At 40.4% G+C, this 23,332-nt stretch overlaps 1 protein-coding gene across 5 annotated transcripts in view; it reads right to left on the reverse strand.

Annotated features, from left to right (window-relative positions):
- lrp8 (low density lipoprotein receptor-related protein 8, apolipoprotein e receptor) overlaps positions 1–19,468 on the reverse strand; it is a 194,126-nt gene extending 174,658 nt beyond the window's left edge. For all 5 annotated transcript variants that reach the window (XM_034081089.2, XM_034081093.1, XM_034081090.2 and 2 more), the window contains exons 1-2: positions 19,275–19,468; positions 18,159–18,284 (exon numbers count right to left, since the gene is read on the reverse strand). In XM_034081089.2, coding sequence (XP_033936980.1) covers positions 18,159–18,284; positions 19,275–19,341 — 193 coding nt within the window. In that variant the 5' untranslated portion in view covers positions 19,342–19,468. The remainder of the gene's footprint in view (positions 1–18,158; positions 18,285–19,274) is intronic.
- Positions 19,469–23,332: the final 3,864 nt, after the last annotated feature.

A 23,332-nucleotide genomic window follows, 5' to 3' on the forward strand; every position in this document is an offset into this window, starting at 1 on the left:
CGTCAGCCAATCTAATCATATGCCAGTACAAGCTCTAGCCAATCCAACCGCTGCTTGTGTGTCAGGGGCGGGAGATTCATGTGATTGGTTGTTGGTCGAGTTTCAGACACGCCCGCCGGCAAGCGTCAGCGCACGCCGCTGTGCGGACGGGCCGTAAAGCAACATCCTGAAACTCTGGAGTATGTCAAAGAAAAGGTCATGGTTTTAATCATTCAACCTGCTACAGCAGCCAAGAAGATGATGCTAAAGTGAGTGCATGTGTGTGTGTGTCTCTTCCTCCTACTAAACCCAGTGTAAAATGTTTAAGCGGATAGTCTTGCTGCTTTATTTAATCTTACTAAACCTCTGAGACCCGTCTAATGCAAACAAACAGCAAAGGCAACACGAGCAGACAAACACAAAAGGCTTTAGGACACGCTGTTTCTAGTTGAAATGATATGCAAGCATGTGTTTCTGTTAAATATACACAGATTTAAAAAAGCTAATGAAAACATGGTGACCTCTGTGAATATAAGAAAGAAAATGTGTATGAAAATTCATGCAGAGTATTGAACCCAACAGGATAATGCAGATGTTGCATGCAAGGTCACAGCACTATTCATTATGCGCGCGCACACACACACACACACACACACACACACACACACACACACACACACACACACACACACACACACACACACACACACACACACACACACACACACACACACACACACACACACACACACACACACACACACACACACACACACACACACACACACACACACACACACACACACACACACACACACACACACACACACACACACACACACACACACACACACACACACACACACACACACACACACACGCACACACATCTTTGTTTAAGTGTGTGTGTGAGAGAGAGGGGGCCCCATTGAGAAAGTGTCACCCTGCTTCCAAACATTCATGCGCTGTGGCAATGACACATAATAGGGTGTGGGGGTGGATGGCACAGAGAGAGAGTGTGGTCACTGGTTTAACGCCCTGTGAACACATGCCAGAAAGGAGGTATGGAGAGTACGAATAGGAAAGTAGATCTGGTGAAACATCTTTCCTTCACTATGTAACAATCACAGCATTAGAATTGTATTTCCCCCAACAGAACATGCTCTCTACATTTGGCTCATCCAAAAAACGTTGCATCTTTAAACTGCGAGTTGAAAGCTTTAGAAAGCAGCCAACATCCAAAATAGCTAAAGTAAGTTTTGAACGTCAATGCGTCCTGAGAGACTCTGAATCCTGCTCCAGCAGCTATCAGCCTTTTTATTTTTAAATCAAAATACACTTTCAATAATCCCGACGCCGTAAGAGGAAGTACTTTTTAAGCAGGAGTTTCTGAGGAAAGTCAAAACAGGAGATGTTCATTCAGCAATGGAAATGTGGTCCTTACCATTGATTCCTAGACCATTTCCTCACCCTTTAATCTCCCCATCCCCTTCCTGTTGACAGTGTCACTGTGTTGTTATAATAAAGCAAGCTACATCTAAGGCTGCGGCCCCACGAGGACGAAAACGGCTAAACGCATAGGATTAACGCAAACGCAATCGCAAACGGCTTCCGTCCACATGCAATAATTATCCGGATAGTGTCTGCCCACACGAGACCGCTCCGTTTAGCTCCAACCGATGGAGAAGCTGCAGTACATATGCAGGAGCCTCTACGTGGCGCTGTAACTTCCTCCACAAAAGCAGCGAAGAAGCATGGTTGTCATGGTTGCCCTTCTGTTTATTCTCCGCGGTGGGGGCCGAGGGAACCGGGCAGAGTTTTTCGCCAGTCAGCGTGTATTAAAGTTGAAATCTTCCGGACAAAATTATAAAAGTGCCGGTCAAATGTCTTCTTTGTTATTTATTGAGCTTTAAAACAAATGAATAACGACTCTATATAATATAATGATAAAATACACGGAGCCTCTCTTTTTCCTCCCTCTCTTCGGACAGCGCCAGTGTCTGTCTCATGCAGCAGCTCATCCAGTAATCAGTGACCCGGCCGACTGTAAAAATAAACATATTTATAACTAGTTTAGGGAGTTTGAGAGGTAATTAAAATAGCTAAGGGTGATGATCTGACTTGAAGTGTGTGTTTTGCTGCAGCGGGAGGAGCTTCAGGTGAGCAGAGCTCATGTCTCCGTCCTGTCAGATTAGACTTCACTCGCGAGAGAAAGATAAATAATCTGAATTCAGGGTGCAGTTTACTTTGACGCGGGGGTGAGCAGCAGAGGTGGGGAGAGGCGGGGCTATTGCCTCATCATTATTGCTGTAGATGTTGCACAAACAACTGTAGCATGGTCAATAGCGTCCGGAGCACGATAGCAACTCTGCGATCCGCCATTGTTGTTGTTGTTGTTGGTGGCGAAACACTTCAGCACTGGCGCGGGGTAAACGGAGGTGAGCAGAAGAGGTGGGGAGAGGCGGGGCTATTGCGCAATCACTATCAGTGATCTGAAAATGTCCGTATAGGGCGCACACACGGAGCTGTTTGACCCCCCAGAGAGTGGCGTATGCATTTCTATCCACCTTGGGACCCGTTGTCGTTTCCTCAGTCGTTTAGTGCCATATTCGGTCGTCCTCGTGTGGCTGAACGGTCTATATGACACTAAACAGTAACGCAAACGACCGAATTCGTCCTCGTGGGGCCGCAGCCTAAAAGTCGTATATTATGTGTATCCACAAAACATAGGCTCTGTGTATGTGTGCGATTTTGTGTCACACTTGCCGTCTTTTTTTCTTCTGATAACCGGTATTACTGAGCACCAGCTATATCATCAAAGAGTGACTCCCCCTTCCTCCACTACCTCACCCCACCATCCTGCCACGAATGACAAGCAAAATCCCCTCAAGGTAAAATACCCGTTCACAGGCTTAGGAGCAGGCACGGCATGTGTATAAAGGAGATATGTTGTGTGTGCGTGTAATCTACATTAACAGCTTCATTCAAAAGCCAGATGGAATTAAGCGGACAGGAAGAAAAATGTGAGAGAAAAAGTTCAAAATAAGGACAAAAGTGAGCAAGGTGTAGAGCAGGAATAAACATGGAGTGGAAAATATGAAAATATGTTGAGGATGTCAATTTAAGTTTTTCAAGTTGGTAATCCTCAAGTTTCTTTTTTAGCCGATTATGTCCTTGATCAAGTCAACATTTTGGTTACTGTTTTCTGGTCAGTTATAGTAAGGCTTTAACTGTCCTATCTTTTTCTATATATGGAGTTTATGTTAGAAAATTAAAAAAAAACATGTAACCAACATTAGCAGCTTGATATAATCTGTAGATGCAAAATGCACTGGTGATTGAAAAGGAGCTCAAATAATTATAATCATGTATTAAATTATGTTTAGTTTAGTTTATTTTATTTTTTTCGAGCGTTTAAAACCAAAGAAAATACAAATGAAACCAAAGGTGATACAGACATGATACAGTACTATACAAATGAATGCAATAACAAAACGAAATATTTAATTAATAATTGAATAATCTGTAGTATCATTGTCTGATATCAATAAACAACAAAGCTTTAGCTAATTACACGTCCGAAAATGGGTCGGAAGAAGTTTACACTTATTTAATCCGACCCCTTCTCCCTTTTTTTTTCTTCTACATCTTAATATATGTTAACATACAATATAAATGTATACTTATAATCTTGAATAATTTATATAATCATTCATATAATATATACAGGCAAGTTAGGAGAATGGTCTATATATACATATGTACATACACAAATTCATACAAACACAAATTCATACATTTAATACAAAACAAGAATATAAACAGTTATGGTTTAGCAATTTCATCCCTGTACCTTGTGAGAAGTGTGTCTTTATACCTCTTTTTGAATAGTTTTATGTTTTAACTTTGTAAAAAATAAATTCTGACACTCTGAAAATTCTAAAAACAAAATGATGGGAACAATTGCTTTATTTTTTAATATTATGGCTCCTTAATTTACGACTAAACTGTCCATATATATTACAATTATAAGAGAACAGCTCTGCAATTTAGCTTCGGCCCATTAGACTTGAATAAGCTCAAACAGCTTTGTGTGTGTTATTAGGATGTTGGATGTTTAAGCATCTGCATCAGTGTTTTGTGCTGCCTAATGATACGGATGATATAAACATGAGGTGTGAATTCATATTCTCTTTCTGAGACCTTTCCCTTTTTTAACCTCGTCAAAAAAATGTACATCAGCAGGTTTGAAAAATCTAGTTTCATCTATCTGAAAACAGACACGACAAATGCTGACCATAGTGCACAAACACACCACATTGACAACAACCCTAACTCTTATTTGTACCTAACTGATTTCCTGCTCCACTGCAACGGTGGGTGGAAAATACCCGGTTTTATTTGCAAAGAAAGACTGGAGCAAGGTAAGATGTAATAAATAAAACTTCAGTCGAAGACAAAGACTGAGAGTAGAGGAACGAGAAATTGTAGAAAACACAAGAGGAGCAGAATTTAGAGCAACAGAGCGGGACAAATGAAACAAAAAGTAGAGTATTAAGAAAGAAATGAAACACAACAGAGGAAGAATTGAGGAATAGCAACTGGAGAAAGAAAAATGTAAGCAATATGATCAGAAAAGGGAGTCAGACTAGACTCTATTCCTCCACTTTGTAACTTCCATGTAAAACTTCGGATGAAAACTTTTGACATGCAGCACTCAAGGGCCCTATCTCGGTGTCAGCCCAGCAGACGGTATTAGCAGCCATGTTTTATTCATCAGCATTCTTAGTTGTCGTTTCATACGCCGCCCCCTGCTGCATTTACAAGACGACAGAACGCAAGGTGAAAAACAGGATTACAGCAAATGTAAATAATAAAATGGAGGCACATTAAATTATTCGGTTAATCGGAGCCGGGGATTAATGCGATGATACCCTGTCAGACACGACTGAGTTGGGGGGGGGGGGGGGGGGGGGGTAACAACAGCACAACACAACAACACAGGCACTGAGAGACACACAGCTAAACATGCACACATGGTGGGGGTAAAGTATTGAAGTGTTATCAGAGTTTGACTTTGAACAATAAGTGAGTTTGCCTCGGAGCAGAAGAACAACACAAGGTAATCTGTGGAATACTCATTCTGACAACATTAGACAGAAGGGATTTGTATGCAGAAAGGTGGAGAAACTAAGAGGTCAGAAGAGAAAGAACCAACATTGAATGTTACCTTTCAGGCTGGCAGAATCCACCCTCTTTACTCTAGCTGTACAAAGTTTCTTCCTGTTTATTGACACAAACTTTCCCCAACTAACTTTTTATTTTCTCCTCTCATTCCTCACTCTGACCCTGCATAATTGTAACAGTCTATTAATTTTAGCATTGATAATCAGGACAGTTAAAGTTATTAAATGTTCACAGCCAATATCAGCCATATTGTACCTCAGCTAAAGGCCTTGGGCAACACGTCAGTTTGTAAGGAAGTGAGAGTTTGTGTGATATTCAGTTTTTCCAATAAAAGGTCTGATGTAACATTTTAGTACGCTTAAATACGTAGCCAACAAATGATAAAGAACAACAGATTTAATACTATAACCTCTTCAAGAAACCTTTAAGAGTACGCTAAATATCTCTGTCTACCTCTGTTTTTGGTAGTTCCCATGGGGGCTCTTTAGCAGATAAAATGCTCCACTATGTTCTTTATCTAGTTGCCTTCTTGTGCAGGGAAGTTTATATACAGTGTGTTTATTAATCTAAACTGTTACTCTGTGTCTCTGGAAAGACGTGGCTGAGAGTTGTGGCCGTGAAAAAAGATAAAAATGATCTAAAACAAGCTGAAAGGCTGCATAAAGCTGAAGGGTACTGCACAGTTTGGCAATCAGTGACTCCTTTCAAATGTACACAGTCATAGACAGGGTTGGGTTGTAACGGAATACATGTAACGGCGTTACGTCATCAGAATACAAAAATCAAGTAACTGTATTCAGCTCGCGTTACATTTGAAAAACGAGTAATCTAATTACAGTTACTTTCGTAAACCTGAAGTGAATACATTTTGGATTACTTATTGGAATTATTGGTGGAAAGATTTCCTCTCAACATTTAATATTCATTACTAAAGGTACAGCCGAATCATCACAGCGCACAAAACCTATTACCGCCGCAGATGGGCCAAAAAAGCGTTTGAAAAAAAATCGCGGGTCCGCTCGCTCAGTGAAACAATAACAACGAAACATGGAGGAACAAAAGTCTGCGTTTAAATCGCGTGTGTGTATATAGAGGTGTGTGTGGTTAAAACACATCAGCCTGCGGTCGCTCTTTAGCCTTACTAATGATTATTTCTGAAGGTAAACACAGTGAAGGCGGTGCGAAAGGCGGTGCGAGCTCGTCTTCTCAGAGGCTGAGTTAACCCTCCCGCTGCCTCCTGGCGTTGCAGAGATGTCATGAAGTGAAGCAGGTTTTCCTTCTATAAAACCAACCTGATCTCACCAGAATGCGTGACTCCACCACGACTCCTTAACACCACAATGCGTGGTGGAGTCACGAACTTTGTTACATTTGCGTGTCGGCACCACGCAAACAACCCCAATGTAAAGTGAATGAGGCTCCTTTGTCGTGGTGCACACACGCATTTCTACAACGTGCATTGTGTGTAATGCAACTGTTATTTTTATTAAATTAGTTTGTTTTTAAGGAAGGCCAGAGCTTCAGCTGTGTCAAATAGATTGTTCCCTTTAGATAACGTTATTTAAAAGATAATGATCATGTCTTGTATTACGAGCGTCCATTCCCATTGGATAACGGAGAATTTTACACCCGGAAGTAAGTAGCCTATTCTCCTTACTGTCGATTGATTTTACAGTGATATCTGCACTACTCATCGACTAAAAAACACCAAATTGTCCTTGTTAATTACACAACATTGATTGGTTTGAATTGTGTGCAATGCTTTTGTATTTCCCCCCTTCGATTCGGAGAAACAAATATTTTTTCTGAGTTTTTGGACGGCAGAAGACACTACACTACCCAGAATCCTCAGCTATCGTTTGGGACTACACCATGAACCCCGTGATCAGTCCTCAAGTTCTTTGATTGGTTGACCTCCAACTGCATTCCATATGAAAAAAAACGTTTCGTAAAAGAGAAAATCATACTTTATTCAGCAGTGCTTGCTTTACTCTTTGATAGTCATCACATGAATGCATTGTAATAAATGGTTTGGCTGCATTAAATATTACACATCTGTCTTAGTTCTTTATTTAGAGATTGTGGAATGCCCTCCCAAGCCAGCTGAGGACACCACAGACTGTGGAGGCTTTCAAAAAAGGCCTAAAAACGCATCTTTTTAGAATAGCCTTTAACTAGATTTTTAAATCCCCCACATTATGCCATGCGGGCATGAATGTCACAGCTTTTATTATGTTGTTTTAATTGTTTTTTTTATTGTTGTTTTGTTTCACCCTTTTTAATTTTTAATTTTGTAGCACTTTGAGTTTTGTTTACGCAAATGAAAAGTGCGCTTATAAATAAAATATATTATTATTATTATTATTTATCTACAGAGATCGGGCATCAGAATACACCGGAAACTATTCTTTTACCGTTCTGTTTTAATTTCACAATAAAGTTAGTAGTAATATTTTGTTTTGATATTATTGTTTTTTATTAACTACTAGACGACTGGGTCATGTTAAGACCATCTTTTTTTGGTTGCTATGGGTTTTTTCCATCGCTTTTGTGTTACAAATATCAAAACAATAACAAAATAATATTCGTCGTAAACTAAACCGGAAACAGCAGTATATTTTATTTTGTTAACACTGTAAACTTGACAGCCTTTTAACCCAAACCACCTACTGGTTAAAGCACGTTATTACACGTTTAGAGTAATTGCAATGCAGGAAGATTGTGTTGCTTTTTAATGACTGTTTAAAATGCCTTTTTCTTAATGTCTTTCATTTTTGTAACGCACTTTTGAATGCGTTATATTTTATGAAAACATTCAAATATTAAGAGTACATACAAAATAGTGGGAAAGTAGAAGGTCAATTATATAAATATAGAATAGAAAATATCAAGAAGATACTCAAATGATATCTAGAGTAAAACAGTTTAGTGCCTGATAGGAGGATGTGCTAACTAATAAGGCTTTAATTAAAGAAATGTGCAGAATACGACAGTGTAATGGTGGAAGTATACACACATTGATAGATGTCTTGTAATGCACTGTTGATGAACCTGTGACCCAAGTTGTTCATTCATTGCATAACTACACTGTTGTGTATATGATATGTCAATAAACCTTAGAAAATCTTGAAAGGGATGTGCAAAATAGCAATTATATACAGTCTTTAATGAACTATTAGAGAATAACGAGTAATGAATATGCTTTAAACGGATCTGCAGATAAATATTTAGTCTTCTCAAGCAACCAACTATCAAATATCTCGCCTGATTGTTGGCACTTGACAATCACCTTCACTGAATTTCATTCAGGTGTAACTAAAGTCTGATTTAAGGGTTGTTTATATTTCACATCATTAATCCAAATCTGTAAAGTAACTAAAATAAATGTAGTGGATTAAAAATACCAGGTTAACCTTAAAGAAAGCCCTCAGGATTATAAAAGACCACCATCACCCCAGCCACAAACGGTTCTGTCTGCTGCAGTCTGGCAGGCTGTACCACAGCATTCGGACTAAAACCACCAGACACAGAGACAGCTTCATCCCACAGGCCAGAAGACTATTAAACACCTGAACTTAGAAATAACATTCATCTGGCTTACTTAGAAATTATGTATCTAATATATCATATTCCAATCACTTGTATATAGACTCTTATTGCACTATTTCACTATTTTTTCTGTGCATCTGTTTTATTGCGTAGCACTGTTGGAGGAGCCTGTGACCTAAGGGGGGGAGGGGGGTAGGACACGTTCGATTCCTGTTTTGAATAGTGTGCCGTAGATGGGTTTCATTCCATTTCAAAGTCCTTTTGGACGCTCTGTGTAAACGTCGCGCATCCAATCACAGAGGTTGAGGACTGATCACGGGGTTTGTCAAGCTAAGCACATGGTGTAGTCCCAAACGATAGCTGAGGATTCTGGGTAGTGTAGTGTCTTCTGCCGTCCAAAAACTCCGAAAATATATTTGTTTCTCCGAATCGAAGGGGGAAAATACAAAAGCATTGTACACAATTCAAACCAATCAATGTTGTGTAATTAACAAGGACAATTTGGTGTTTTTTAGTCGATGAGTAGTGCAGATATCACTGTAAAATCAATCGACAGTAAGGAGAATAGGCTACTTACTTCCGGGTGTAAAATTCTCCGTTATCCAATGGGAATGGACGCTCGTAATACAATACAGGGGACATGATCATTATCTTTTAAATAACGTTAACTGAAGGGAACAATCTATTTGACACAGCTGAAGCTCTGGCCTTCCTTAAAAACAAACTAATTTAATAAAAATAACAGTTGCATTACACACAATGCACGTTGTAGAAATGCGTGTGTGCACCACGACAAAGGAGCCTCATTCACTTTACATTGGGGTTGTTTGCGTGGTGCCGACACGCAAATGTAACAAAGTTCGTGACTCCACCACGCATTGTGGTGTTAAGGAGTCGTGGTGGAGTCACGCATTCTGGTGAGATCAGGTTGTATAAAACAGCTGCGGGCAGCAGATACCGTGAGAGTCACAGACATGAATTCATAGATCAAGGCAGACTGGTGCACACACTCTCCTCTCCTGTTTTGCCAATCCGGTGCTTAAACTATAGCTCTACACCCCTGGCCGAAATGTCCTTAAAATGAAGTCCGAGTTCGACATTTTAATTCATGTCCTGCCAACACTGGCAGGACAGAAGGCGACACGCCCTTTCTAAGTCGTGTCCCTCACTCACTCCTCACATCCCAAGCTGCATCCCCAACAAGTGTATTATGTTGTTAAATCGTTTCAGATGTGATGTTTCAGTTGTGCTCTTGATAAGCCATTAAAACAGTAAAAACAACACGTTCAGTTTCCTTTTGCTTTTTGTGTCTCCTGTTCACCAAAACATACCCATTTTAGATGGAAAAAGAAAGTAATCCAAAAGTAATCTAAAAGTAATCTGATTACGTTACTTTTTAAAGACACGTAACTGTAACTGTATTCGGATTACTTTCAGAGCCATGTAATCAGTAATCAGTAACTGATTACATTTACAAAGTAACCCTCCCAACCCTGGTCATAGATCATCTGAGCTAGTACTGATGATACCCCTGCCCTATGTGTCAACAAACTCAAAAAGTCCAGAGAAAACGAGAGGGGTAACAAAAGCAGGACTCGGGAGATGGAAAGGTAACGATAGGTAGAAAGCGGACAGAAATGGGAGGGAGATAGCCAAATAGTTGGCCACAGAGAGAGAGAGCGAGAGAGAGAGAGAGAGAGAGAGAGAGAGAGAGAGAGAGAGAGAGAGAGAGAGAGAGCCTCAGGCAAGCACTGACCTCAGCTAAAATTACCCTGCTGCTGTTTTGCATCGCTGCACCCAACACCTATTCAAAAAACCAGGTATTGTTATCTTGTAGAGCAGGGGTGGGGAACCTTTTTCCTCTCAAGGGCCATTTCAATGTTTTCAACATCCTCCGAGGGCCGTACAAATTATTAACCTCTGCTTAAAAATACTAAAATCACAGCCCACTCATTTCACCTTTCTTTCATGCTGTGCAAAGAAAAAGCAACCTCTTAATCCAGATATCTTGCCATGACTCACGCATGCATGCACGTGCACGGTTGTGGCATGACCACCCAAACAGAAAGATATGGACACAAGATGTGTGCAAATGTATTTAGACTCCTATCCATGTGAACATGATTTAAGTCGGGGGGCCTAACCTCCTCTAGGGGGGTCAGGGAAGATTTTTTTTTAAATGTTGAAGTTAAAAGCATCAATCTGGTGCACTTTGAGAGCAACATTAGTAGATCTATGGATACATCTCTCAACACCCACATGAAACAGAACTGTAAACAGATTTTCTTTTTCTTTATGGATATTTTACAAATCACTCCCCTTTCAAACTGTATTCTTGTTTATTAATAACAACTTTTTTTTACTGTCATATAGTATTTTATACCTGTTTAATTTATTCTCTTATTTTTTGATAATTATAATGATCATATAAAGATGTGCCTTTACCTCACTGGTTGTAGAAAAAGCTTCTTATATTCGTTAGCATAGCTAGCTAACCAGATGCTAATAACAATAAAGTTATGATCAGTATGACAGATGAACAGATCGACACTGGGCTTACAACTAAGACACAGCCACGCAAAAACTGCAGCATGTGTACGGCTCCTTATCGGTACTGCAATTTTTGGAAGTGCCGGAGCGGAGCTGCGTTCTGGTGCTCCCCGTCAGAACTACACCCCTGTCAGACATATACCACGTGATGACACGTTAGGCTTGTGTTGTGTTCAAGGACCCTGACCTTGGCCAGGAAAAACAGGCACTCACTTGTTTAATTATTTTGCGGTCTAGATTTCTTTAATTTTTTTCTTTTTTGCGTGTGTTTATAAATTACCTCGAGGGCTACACCAAATGGTCTCGCGGGCCGTATACGGCCCGGAGGCCGGAGGTTCCCCACCCCTGTTGTAGAGCATGATACAGTGTCTGACAAGGTGATGCCCTACCTTATTTTGGGCTTGTCATCTGTCAGACTGACAATGCTGAAAAAGTCTACTTGATATTATTTATAATCAATCTCCGAGAAGTATCATGATATAAAGAACATTGGCCAGCTGGAAGCCTTATTCTTTAATGTGTTATCAGGACATGGGAGAGCATCATGTTCATAGAAGCCTGATGTTTGTGATTAAAATGTTTTTTTTACTGATGATAGAACAAAGTAATGCAACTTTAATAAAGCTCCAACATGGCTGATGAAATTAGGCTTTTTTTAATCAACCTTAGGTCATTACCAACCAAGTTTAATTCCTTGGGAACCAGAGAAAAATTATTGTTATTGTGTATTTCCTGTAATTTTTTCTAAACTCCTAAACAGAACTGTCAGATGCATTGGACACACTTACAACCTCAGCGTTTAGCTTCAAATCCGTCAAAAGTTATAATTCCCTTCTACATTAGTGTCCGACTGTCATCCAACGTAAACCAGTATACGTAAAAGTGTAAGCATTGGGGCTAAGGATTTATCAGCAAAACGTGGGGTTTCTATTTTTGTTCTCATCACTTAAATCAGTGGTTCTCAAAAGCTGCCCCCAATATGCAGGGAAGTTATTGTATAGACTAAAACCATAAAAATAAGACTCAAGTTGCATAAAAACTGAATTATCCTTTGTCGGGCGAGTCAACCTAGCCAATTTTACTCAAAGCTGCTCTTTTTTTCCTCAAGTGACATGTGTTTTTTGTGTTGTCATCCGTTTGTAAAATGCTTTCTCTTGGCATAAAAAACTGATATATTTGCTTGCACATACAGTTATATACAAGTACACAAACACACACAAACAAATAAAGTCCCACAGTGCCTCAGTAGTAACAGAGCACAGCAGTGGGGTTTTTCTCTGGAGACTAGCACTACAGCTGCTCACACTCCTGATATATACGTGCATGCACCGTCACGCACACACACGCACGTACGCACGCACGTACGTACGCACGCACGTACGTACGCACGTACGTACACACACCTTGTCCTTAGTCCAATAAAAAAAAAATGGTGGTGTACCATCATATGCTTGTCTATGTGGCTGTTAACAGGCGTAAGTGTGTATGAGCTTTTGATGGTTGGACACAACAGAATACAAAATATTACCTCCTCAAAAGAAGTATTGAGTAAATGATCAGTGATAGCTTCCTTTTAGAAGCATTTTATCATAGTCTTGCCTCACAGCCCTGCTACGTCACACTCCATGTGTCCATATGTGTGTTTGTGTGTAATGGATTAAGCTGCTGGTCCCTTTGACCTATCCCCATTAAAAGTCTGACCCCAGCTGTGCTACAGCGAGCAATGTGTGTGTTGTTGTGCGACTGTGTCAGCAGGTGATCAAAATGTGTTTCTGTGAACCTATCAGTACAATGCCTTTTATGCCTCAAGCACTTTTCGGTGGTCTCTTATTACAGTGTGCGTGCGTGTGTGAGAGCCCTGCCCAGGCACACACTCAGAGCAGCGGCGTGAAATGTGTTGTGATGTCTCTTCTATGGGATGCTGGTCTCAGACTGAAGAGGAGACGCTCCCCTTCTTAGACTGCTCAGACTCATTGTTCTGCTGTGACACACACAGAAACCCTAAGCTAAAATACCTTTCTTCCCAGCCTTACAGTATTCTGTTTACAACCCCTTGTCACCATCAAGAAACACTAGGATTTCATTGTTAATTGGTTTTTTTTTAATTCAGAATTTGTTTTTTACTTAACTCCAACTATTTCCTCATTATTTCTCCCTTGCATAATCGAATGATACCCAATCATTATCTTGCCAAGACAATTTCCTACTCCAACAATCTTCATTCTACTTATTGTATCCAACCAAGCAGCAAACACTCAAAATCATTTTATTTTTTTTAAAGACATAAAAATGAGAATCCTTGCCTCAACCCATTTAGTAACTTAGTAATCCTTTCACCACAAATGACCACAACTGATTTCACAGTTCTGTGTTAAATCATTCTCAAACCGAGTGTGTCATTGTGCAGATAGGAAGAACAATTCAATGCAAATATGACAGGGTACCCTGGTGGCAGCATTAAGATAAGGCCCTATAGTTTCTTTGATTCCAGTATCACAGACAGTTAGAAGTGTGATGGTAAAAACACTGATCTCAGCCCTGCTGTATAGTAATTCACATTTTAAGGAACAGATGTTGCTGGTGATCCTTCCATTTCCATTATTCTCATACCATTAAATCTATGCTTCCAACTGAACCACCCCCGCTGAAAAACATCTTTAAAATACATTTATAAAATATTCCACAATGCTTTGGCCCAATGGGGGGTCAACTTCAGCCCAGTGGACCATTGGCTTTCAACACACAGGCAGAAACCTTGCATGAGGTTCAGATATTACATGATTTTACACTTTGGATTAAGCATGTTTAAATCCACTTAAATCCTCTAAAATATATATATATAGCCTTTTTATTAATATTCCTCAATCAAAATATGGGTCATACAGAGCAGTTCAGAGATGGAGAGTTGCCATGTGAATGCATACATATGTGCAGGAGCGTTGCGTTCACTACAAAGAAAGCACATGCATACACAAAAACCCCTCCACCACCAGCATCACCACCACTTTACCGTCTCCCAGGGCAACAGCTAAATCTAGCAAGAGGCATGTTGAGAATGAAGGAGAGGAGAGGGGAGGATAGGAGCAGAAAGGGAGAGTGAAAGAACGGATAGACAAAGGCACAAAACACAAACCAAATCTAATAAGACTTGGTCTAATACAGCAGGGTGGATAGCTGTAATCCCTGTGGTGACAGACCTGTGTGTGCGAACGGAAAATAAGATGGGTGATGTGACTACTGAGTACTGACTGATAAAGACATGGTACTATAGCTTATACTCCCACGTGCAAACAGTTATGGTGTGTTTACTTGCAAATTGCCTTGACTTAATAGGGATTGCGCATCATATTTTAAATTCCTAAATTGCTTCAACGATGAGCACAGCAATGCATGCACCCTTCTACCATAGCTTCGTCTACATTGAGTATGTCATGCTTCAGATTTTAGCTATTATCATCTTGCCCTTTTTTAGAGATTTTGACATTGTTTTTATTAATGTGTATATTCTTTTGAAAGTCAGATGCAAAGACCAATGGCAGCCAAGTGAGTGTTACAATCGCCCAATCAGGTGATGGAAGGATCAGGTGCTTAGCCAATGAGAGCAATGCCATCTGATATACCGCCTATTTTAAAAGACACCTGTTCTGAGCTCATAGAGCTTTGCCACATCCTCATGAGTGAAGCAAATCTTATTGGCTTTTGATTGGTTAACCTTACCCTCAAGTCTTAACAATATCTGCCCTCCTGTCCTCATTAGCCCCCTTCACATTCTGTAAAATGCTCTTATTTAACACTATCCTGTTGATCTCAATCAAATATGTCCCATCATTTCTGGTCCTTCTTCTCCACCTCAAGCTTTCCCTCCTCTCCGCTGAGCTCTGCTGGTGATATTGGGTTTTGGGGAGGGGGCACAGTTGCAGTGCTGGCATCTGTTCCAAGGGCTGGCACACTGCCAGCCACTGAGCATCACTCGGGCAACCGGAGTCACGCTGTTGGATATATCTTCAACCAACCTATCAGCTGATGCTCTTTGTGGGCGTAAGACGAGTGGGCATAACCTCAGCAGCATTTGCATTGCCTAGGTGCCCACAAGAGATTTTAAAATGAGGGGGGGGTGCTTTTTGAAAGAAGCACCCAACTTCCGAAACAGACTGAGGGCTGACGCGGGCTGAAGAGAGTGCAAGGTTGGTATGAAGGGAGAGTAAAAGCGATGGAAGTAGCAGAAGAGAGTTTAAGAAACAGCAAGAGATTAAAAGTAGATCAGGTAGAGAGTGAACAGGGGAATAGATCGAGAGTATTATAGTAGAAGAGAACATAACCACATCCAAAGCTGACCAGAAGTATAGCAAAAAGACTAAGAGAAGAGGAGTAGGGCATGTGTCTGCCACAGATAAAGTGGCTCAGTTAAAAGAACAGTCTGTCACCTTGTGGATTAAGTACCATTGTCACATTCCTGTTGAGCCTCTCTTCAGACAAACAACAAAGTAAACCGGTTAGAGGGAAGGAGATCTCATTAAAATCTAACTTCACTTCCATCAAATAGTGTCCAATAATTCTATTCAGTCTCAGCGGTGAATGAGATGTGCTTGTAAATGTCACGGCATTCATCCAGGGATACCCCGTGATATTCAGCCACCCCCCTCATTGTGGGCGTGCAAGATGAGAGAATCAATTGGCCGCTAATATAACCATTCAAGCAATTAGTACCATGACAAATGTATAAGCGATGATTACTTGGCTGGTTGTTCATGCAATTTCCTGAACGGAACAGAGTCAGTCAAATCGGAATCATGTTCTACTGCTATTTTTCACACATTTCTGGAGGACATAGTACAACATTTGATTTTCCGACATCGCATACGCTATTCTGTATTCAAAACTGTGATTACACACCACCAGCAGAAGCAGAGAGCGCAACAGAAAAGGCAGCCAATTGTTTGTGATCATATCTAAGAGACACAGTATTTGCATTAAAGCATGCTATATTACTCAGCAGTAGGTGGTCATGACTCATACGACACTCTGTTAAGCCATTATAAATGAAGAACAACATTATGAGGCAGGGAGCCAACATCATCACAGCAAGATAAGGCAGGGATCACCAACTACATTTGTCCAAGGGCCAAAATGTATCCAATAGAGAGGCGAAGTCCCGCCCATCTACTTCCGACCCATGGGACCTTATTTCGGAAAAATTATGTATTCAAGTCAATGGGGAGAGAAAACGTATCTTTCGATCCCGTTTGAAATGTGCCACGAATTACACATATGATGTTTGTCAATCTTAAAAAATGATTTCCATGTCAAAAAAGTCACAGTTTGTCATAAAACTGTTGAAATATAAGACCATGAAAAATACGCAACTAGAAAGACTACAAATCCCAGAATCCGTTCCCACATGCTGGCTCTTACTGAACCGACTAACTCCCCTTTTTTGTATGTACAGCTCTCAACATGCCCAGACTTGTAGTGATTTTCACCTCTTTTAATACTTTTCGCCTCATTCTGAAAGGAAGAAGTGAAATGTGCTAACGTGACGGTCGTCTTGGTGTGTGGTGCGAGACAGGAGATGTAGTTCATTGAGCGGTTTCACAAAAAAAAAAAAGTGTTACGACACACTTTTATTTTTTTTTACTTGCAAAATTATCTTCTAAATTGACAAACATCATATGTGTAATTCGTGGCACAATTCAAACGGAATCGAAAGATAATCTTTCTCTCTCCATTGACTTCAATACATAATTTTTCCGTAAAGGGAGGGACTTCGCCTCTCTATAAACACTTTCGCGTAGGGCTGCTCGATTATGGCAAAAATCATAATCACGATTATTTGGGTCAATAATTGATATCACGATTATTAAAAACGATTATCCATATACTTTGAACAGTATGTTTTTAACAGTTGATTACCCTGAACTTTAAGTATAACAACTGATAAACCAAAAAAAATAAATAATAATAATTACAAAATAATCGTTTTATTTCCATTACGTTGCTTTCGTAATCGTTGCAAGCCATAATCGTAATTGTGATTAAAATACGATTAATTGAGCGGGCCAGCGATTTTTATATAGCCCAGAATTTTGAAGTTGTTGACCGGGGGTGTGGGGTGCTAGTGGAGCACGCTCAGGTACTGCCGAGTGCATAAAGCTTAGCAGACTCTTCACGCTAACGGAGGATCACTTCTAGGCTACTGTCCCGCAGCTCCTGCCTCTCTGTTGGACTCTGTCGCTGCGGGGCTACTGCTGCGGAGCGCATAAAGCAGACTCTTCACAACGAAGGATCACTTCTTCTTCAAGACAGGGAAGACTACGCAGTACGCAGTCTACCGTCCCGCAGCTTCTGCCTCTCTGTTGGACTCCGGCACTGCACATTACTCACGAGACGTTGTAAAAGAAAAAATGAGTGGGGGGCGAACACACTAACCACTCCGCCAACGCCACAGTCACCCCAGTCGTGCGGGCCGGATGAGAATGTCTGGCGGGCCGGATGTGGCCCGCGGGCCACCAGTTGATGGTCACTGCTCGAGGGTGACAGCTCTCCTTGTATCAAGAGGTTTAATTAGCGGTGAAATTAGCAAGAAATCTGATAAATTCCTGTGGACATGTGACCTAACCAATGATCCAGGATCAGCAGTTCCTGCACTGACTGTTAGACTAACAACTGAAAATTAGATTCCAGAGGGGCCCACACCAAATATAAGCAGCTTATCTCAGTATATCTTCACTCATGCATTCAAAAGTTACAATATGGAGTTAATCAACTGTTTACAGCATATACTTGTATCCAGTTAGGTACCAGCTCATATGAAATCAATTTCAAGTTTCATTGGGCAGCAAACAAAGGCATTACTGCACTTATCAGCCAATATAAAAATTATCTGGGCTACTTACGACAGTTCTCCTCATCGCTGCTGTCTGAGCAATCGTCATCATCATCACATCTCCACAGGGTCGGGATGCAGCGTCCGTTCTTGCACTGAAACTGCCCGACTTCACACTCTGTCTCCGTAGTAGTTCCTGTGTTGTCAAAAAAGTGGTCAATTACTTATTTGGTTCATTAAATTATACAAATGTGAACATTGACTACATATGGATGCCAGGTTAACAGAGTATGATATTTAAAAGTACCAACAAATGTATAATAGACACTTGTGAATAATACACATATTTGGGGGGGAAATTAAAAACATTTACAGGAATGAGGCAATGTTTTTATTTTTTAACACCATCCTATTGCAGAGGAAGCTTGACTGTTTACATGGCTGTTTTGTTTGTGAGGTTAACTTGTGTAGAAAAACAATGTGCACTTTTCAAATTAGCCTTGGCTTAGAAAGAATACATAGGCTACATGCATTTACTAGAATAAAACAGGTTTTAATTACACCCTTATTGTGGGTTGTAAAGAGATAAACAGATGTATCTCTAAATCTTTCTCTATAGTTGGGCTTCCTCTGATAAATAATGCTGTAGTGTATAGTTTCGTTTTTCTCAAATCCACCATTTCCATACAATGATTTACACTTTCCCTGTCATGATGGTCTTGATTGACTGTATCAATAGGCTTTACGACAATAACAGCTACCAGCAGCGTCCTACTGGCACTTCACCATAAAGATCTCTTTAGGACAATCTATTTCTGCTTTCTTGGTTGCAGCCTTCAGCTAAAACGCAGATCGGTGCATCCTTTACATTACCACAGGCAACCTTTGATTACGATAACATCAACCTACTGCATTCACACACGTGTGGGTTGTAGGCTACGGACCTTTCGTTCCGCGTATTGTCAACTCATGTCACCAGTGAACGGATTCACCGCGCGGACCAAAGTGCCGATCCAGGTGTGAGACATTGTATGAATGAGATGAAAGAATATTTTTGAAACACATTAACACAACACGCGGTCTACATTAGGAGACGATCCGTTCCTCAGTAAGCAACGATCCCCAAAACGATGCCACGTCCGTGATGCGATGCAAATCCACCTCCTCGCTGAGACAAGTGTCTTACCTCTAGCGCAATGGAGCTCCATGAGTAACAAATGCAATAGCACAAGCTTTCCGACTTCTGTCCACATCTTTAGATCCTGGGGGGTCTACGGTTGTGTTCATGCGAGTGAAAAGCCACTGAAGGATCCCCAACCTCTCTATCGCTCTGTGTGTTGCTCTCTCTGCTGTGCTCCTTGTGTGTGTGATTGTGTGTGATCAGAGACAGTCTCAGCGCTCCCTCTGCCTCGGCTGCAGTTTGAATCAGTGACGCTTGTGGGCGGGATGAGGATGGAGCCAGCCTGCGGTTAAAGTAGTAGGTAGAGAAACTACATCAAAACGGTTGTTAACAAGGGAATTTCTAATATTGCTGAGTCTCGTTTAGAAAATCACTCACAAAAGTTGTTGTTATTAAATGTTGTTGAGCAGCTACAAATCATTAATTAAGATAAAACAACAACAAACAAAAGCTTTGTTTTAAATGTTACATTTTTAACAGAGTTAACGAATATCAATATCTCTCTTGTATTAACCTGTTAGACCCCAAGCCTGTTTTTCAGGTCTCAGACTCGAAAATGACCTTAACTACACTTCTAAAAGGGGAAATGTTATGCCTCACCCTTAAAATGGCCCTATGGGGCTAACAAAATTCCACCACTGACCCAAATAGAACACGAAAGACACTTTTAAAATCATCAAATCCATAGGATTTATTATAACCAACACATCAAATGTTTAACTATCCATCCTAGGATGAGCGGCGGAACCACAGCAGTCCCCACACCAGAGGCCTCTCTCTTCTGCTGCTGCACTGGAGCTTTTAAGCACTTCCTTCTCCAGGTGCACCTAGTCTGAACCTCGTTACAGCAACGCAGCACACCTGGGTAGAGGAACCAAAGGGAAAGAGAAACAGGGAATACAGCCGTAACACCCCCACCCTTAAAACAATGAATGCATACACATTAATAATCTTTTTTCTCAAAGTAATGATAAACCTGTGAGTTGGATGTAGAAAAGTCAGAATCAATATAGATGTTTTTTTATTTTAAAGAAAATTCAGATTGAACAGAGGTCAGGCATTGAAAAACTGTAAATTATAGTGTCCGTCCAAAAATTATTTTGTACTTATAGTGAATAGGCTACTACCCTTGGATGACGTTAGTAGACTAAAAGCTTTAGGAATCCAACGTACAACATATAATAAGTACCCTGTATCAAGATTGATGCAAAACAAGTGACATTTTACCTTTTTAGAGAGGTTTAGCTAAAAAAAACTCCACCTCTGGGGCCATTTGGGAAATGGGCATTTTTGCCATTTCTCTAGAACACATTGGTCGATTTTGATGATTGACATCTCTTTTTAACCGCTAGAGCCAATGGAATCGAGGGAAAGTTCCACATACACACACAGGTTACCAAATAAGGAGTGAGAGTGACGCGTAGCCAAAACCGGAGCTGCAACACACTCTGGTGGCTACCATTAGCAGCTAATCTTTCTTCTCCGACTTTTGCATACAAATTGAATTATGCATTATCAATAGTTTTTTCAAAGTGACAGACACATTGAATTAACCTTCAGCCGCGTTTTTTCTCGTTTTAATGCCATTGAACATGACTTTTGATCAGAATAACAGCTAGGTGAGCATATCTCCGTGTTTTGCTACCTACATCGTGTGTTGTCTGTATTTGCTTCCCCTGTCACGAGTTCTGATCGCTCAGTGATGATCCTTATATTTATATTATCTGTGGTCTCTCAGGATGTTATCTAAGCTTGTTTGTGCAGATCCAATAAGTATATCGATCGGTATATAGAGTTCTGTGCTAACGGCGCTAAGATTTTTTGCATAGGGCTAATTCAGAGGCCTTGTGTTTTTTTTTGCAAAAAAAAATAAATCATCAGTTAGCTGAGTTTCTTCCCGTTACACGGATATGAAACATTCATAGTTTATTAAATCTTAAGAAGCCCTCTTGCTTGCAGACGTTGTGGTTTCGGACCCGCCAAAGGGTCCGTGGGGTCTAAGAGGTCAGGCATTTATGTCGTGCCTATATGAATCTAGAGCCAAAAGGTTCAGCGCCTTAGATTAAACCTGTAAACGAAACAGCTAGCCTAGAGCTAAGAACAGAAATTCAAAGGTCCCATCATATGCTTTTCTGGTTATTACCCATCCCGTTGTGTGTTATGTATGTCTTTTTCTGCATGTAAACGGTCTGCAAAGTCACAAACCCTCAAAGTACACCCTGTAGCGAGTAAAACTCTAACACAGAAAAGACGTGTCTATGCTGCCCCAGGACGGGAAAAGTTGACGTCAATCTAGACCAAATGGACCAATCCGCGGAGCTCCGCACACACACACTCACACAGCCTTATCTTTTCTCAGCCGCGGTGCTCCGCTCAGGCAGTGAGTGAGTGAGTGAGTGAGTGAGTGAGTGAGTGAGTGAGTGAGTGAGTGAGTGAGTGAGTGAGTGAGTGAGTGAGTGAGTGAGTGAGTGAGTGAATGAGTGAGTGATGGAAGTGAAGTGAGATTTTAATGAGATCTGCTTCCCTATAACAGGTTTACTTTGTTGTTTGGCTGGAGAGAGGCTCAACAGGAATGGGAAAATGCTACTTAAGCCACAAGGTGACAGACTGAGCGACATACAAAACTAATGAAGATCCCCCATGTGCAGAGCGATGTTACCAAAGTTTCAATAGTTCTCTTAAGTGTTTCGGTGCTCCACCTGCATTCTGTCTATCTTTCCCTTGATGTCTCTTTTTAGTGTATTCATGTTTTAAGTTGTTGCATACATTCCTTTAAAATGTATGCAGCAACTTAAAACTGACAGAATCATTCCAAATTGCCATCCCTCATCCAGTCAAAATGTGTCAACATAAACACTAGCACTGTTGCTTTTATGGTTCGGCATCCTTTGTTTTAGCTTCTATTGGGAAACATTATTGGCTATATAATATTCTTTCCACTTTGGTGTGCAATCGCCTCAAGCAAAAGCTGTTTCATTTTTGCTTTCGAGGCCATTTAATAAGGGTTACTTACACTTCAATTGTTCTTTAAGGAGGCTTATTAAACTATTGAGTGACTGTAAAGGCATTTCTTTAGATGCAAAAACACACAAGCACTACATGTGTCATAATTATGTCCTCTCCAATAGAGGTTTGCAGATGTATACGTTGGCTAGAAGAACTATAATCATTAAGGCAGCCATGCAATGACCATAGTTTCATAAGGAAGAGCCGGAGTCTACTGTCATATCTGCAGAAAAACTTAAAGGCAGTGATGTGACCATATATAGTATGAAGAGAATTTGAATTGAATGAAAAATGTGTGCAGTGAAAATGAACAGACAGGTCTGTACTGCTGTAGTGTGCAGGCAGAGTTCAGTTTTGATTTGCTGCAGTTAAATACGGCTCATGTGCATGAAATGACTTTAACACATGAATCAAGACATGAATAATGAATAAAACTACCGTATAAATAGAGAGGGAAAAAACTGAATCCTTGCCTCCTATACATTATTCAATTCAATGAAAACAGCTTGAATGAAACATGTAAAAGGCTCGGAGTAAGTCATTGCATCACTTTCCAAATGACTTCTACCTGTGCATCTGTTAATGAAAAGTTTCCCCTCAAGGGATAAATACCCCATCATGTGCAAGTCCTGTGTTATTTCTATCATCTTTATATCAGTTCACTCAAGATTTATGTTATTAGTTACCTAAGAAAGCATATTCAAAGCTGTTTATGAGTCAAATATACATAAATGTATTGTGACTATATATTGTAGGCTACTATACTTTACCATATTTGGTATGCCTAACTCCTGCCATTGCCACTATAAGAATATGTGAACAGCTGGTGTTACATCCTCTTAGTTTGATCTTACATCTTTGAGTTGTGCACAATTCGTTTCATGTATGCAATACTCCCATACATGTACGGTATGATGTCTTTTATCCATCAAGCCCGAAGGATTACACCATGTGTGTTGTGCCCATAATGCAGTGAAATCCTGCAGTAACAATGAGCTCAGGGATGGGCATGAATTAGAGCAGAAGAGAAGTGCAAGTTTTTGTTCTGATTCGCTAGA

Source organism: Pseudochaenichthys georgianus, chromosome 4 (genome assembly GCF_902827115.2).
Source record: "Pseudochaenichthys georgianus chromosome 4, fPseGeo1.2, whole genome shotgun sequence".
Lineage (NCBI taxonomy): Eukaryota > Metazoa > Chordata > Actinopteri > Perciformes > Channichthyidae > Pseudochaenichthys > Pseudochaenichthys georgianus.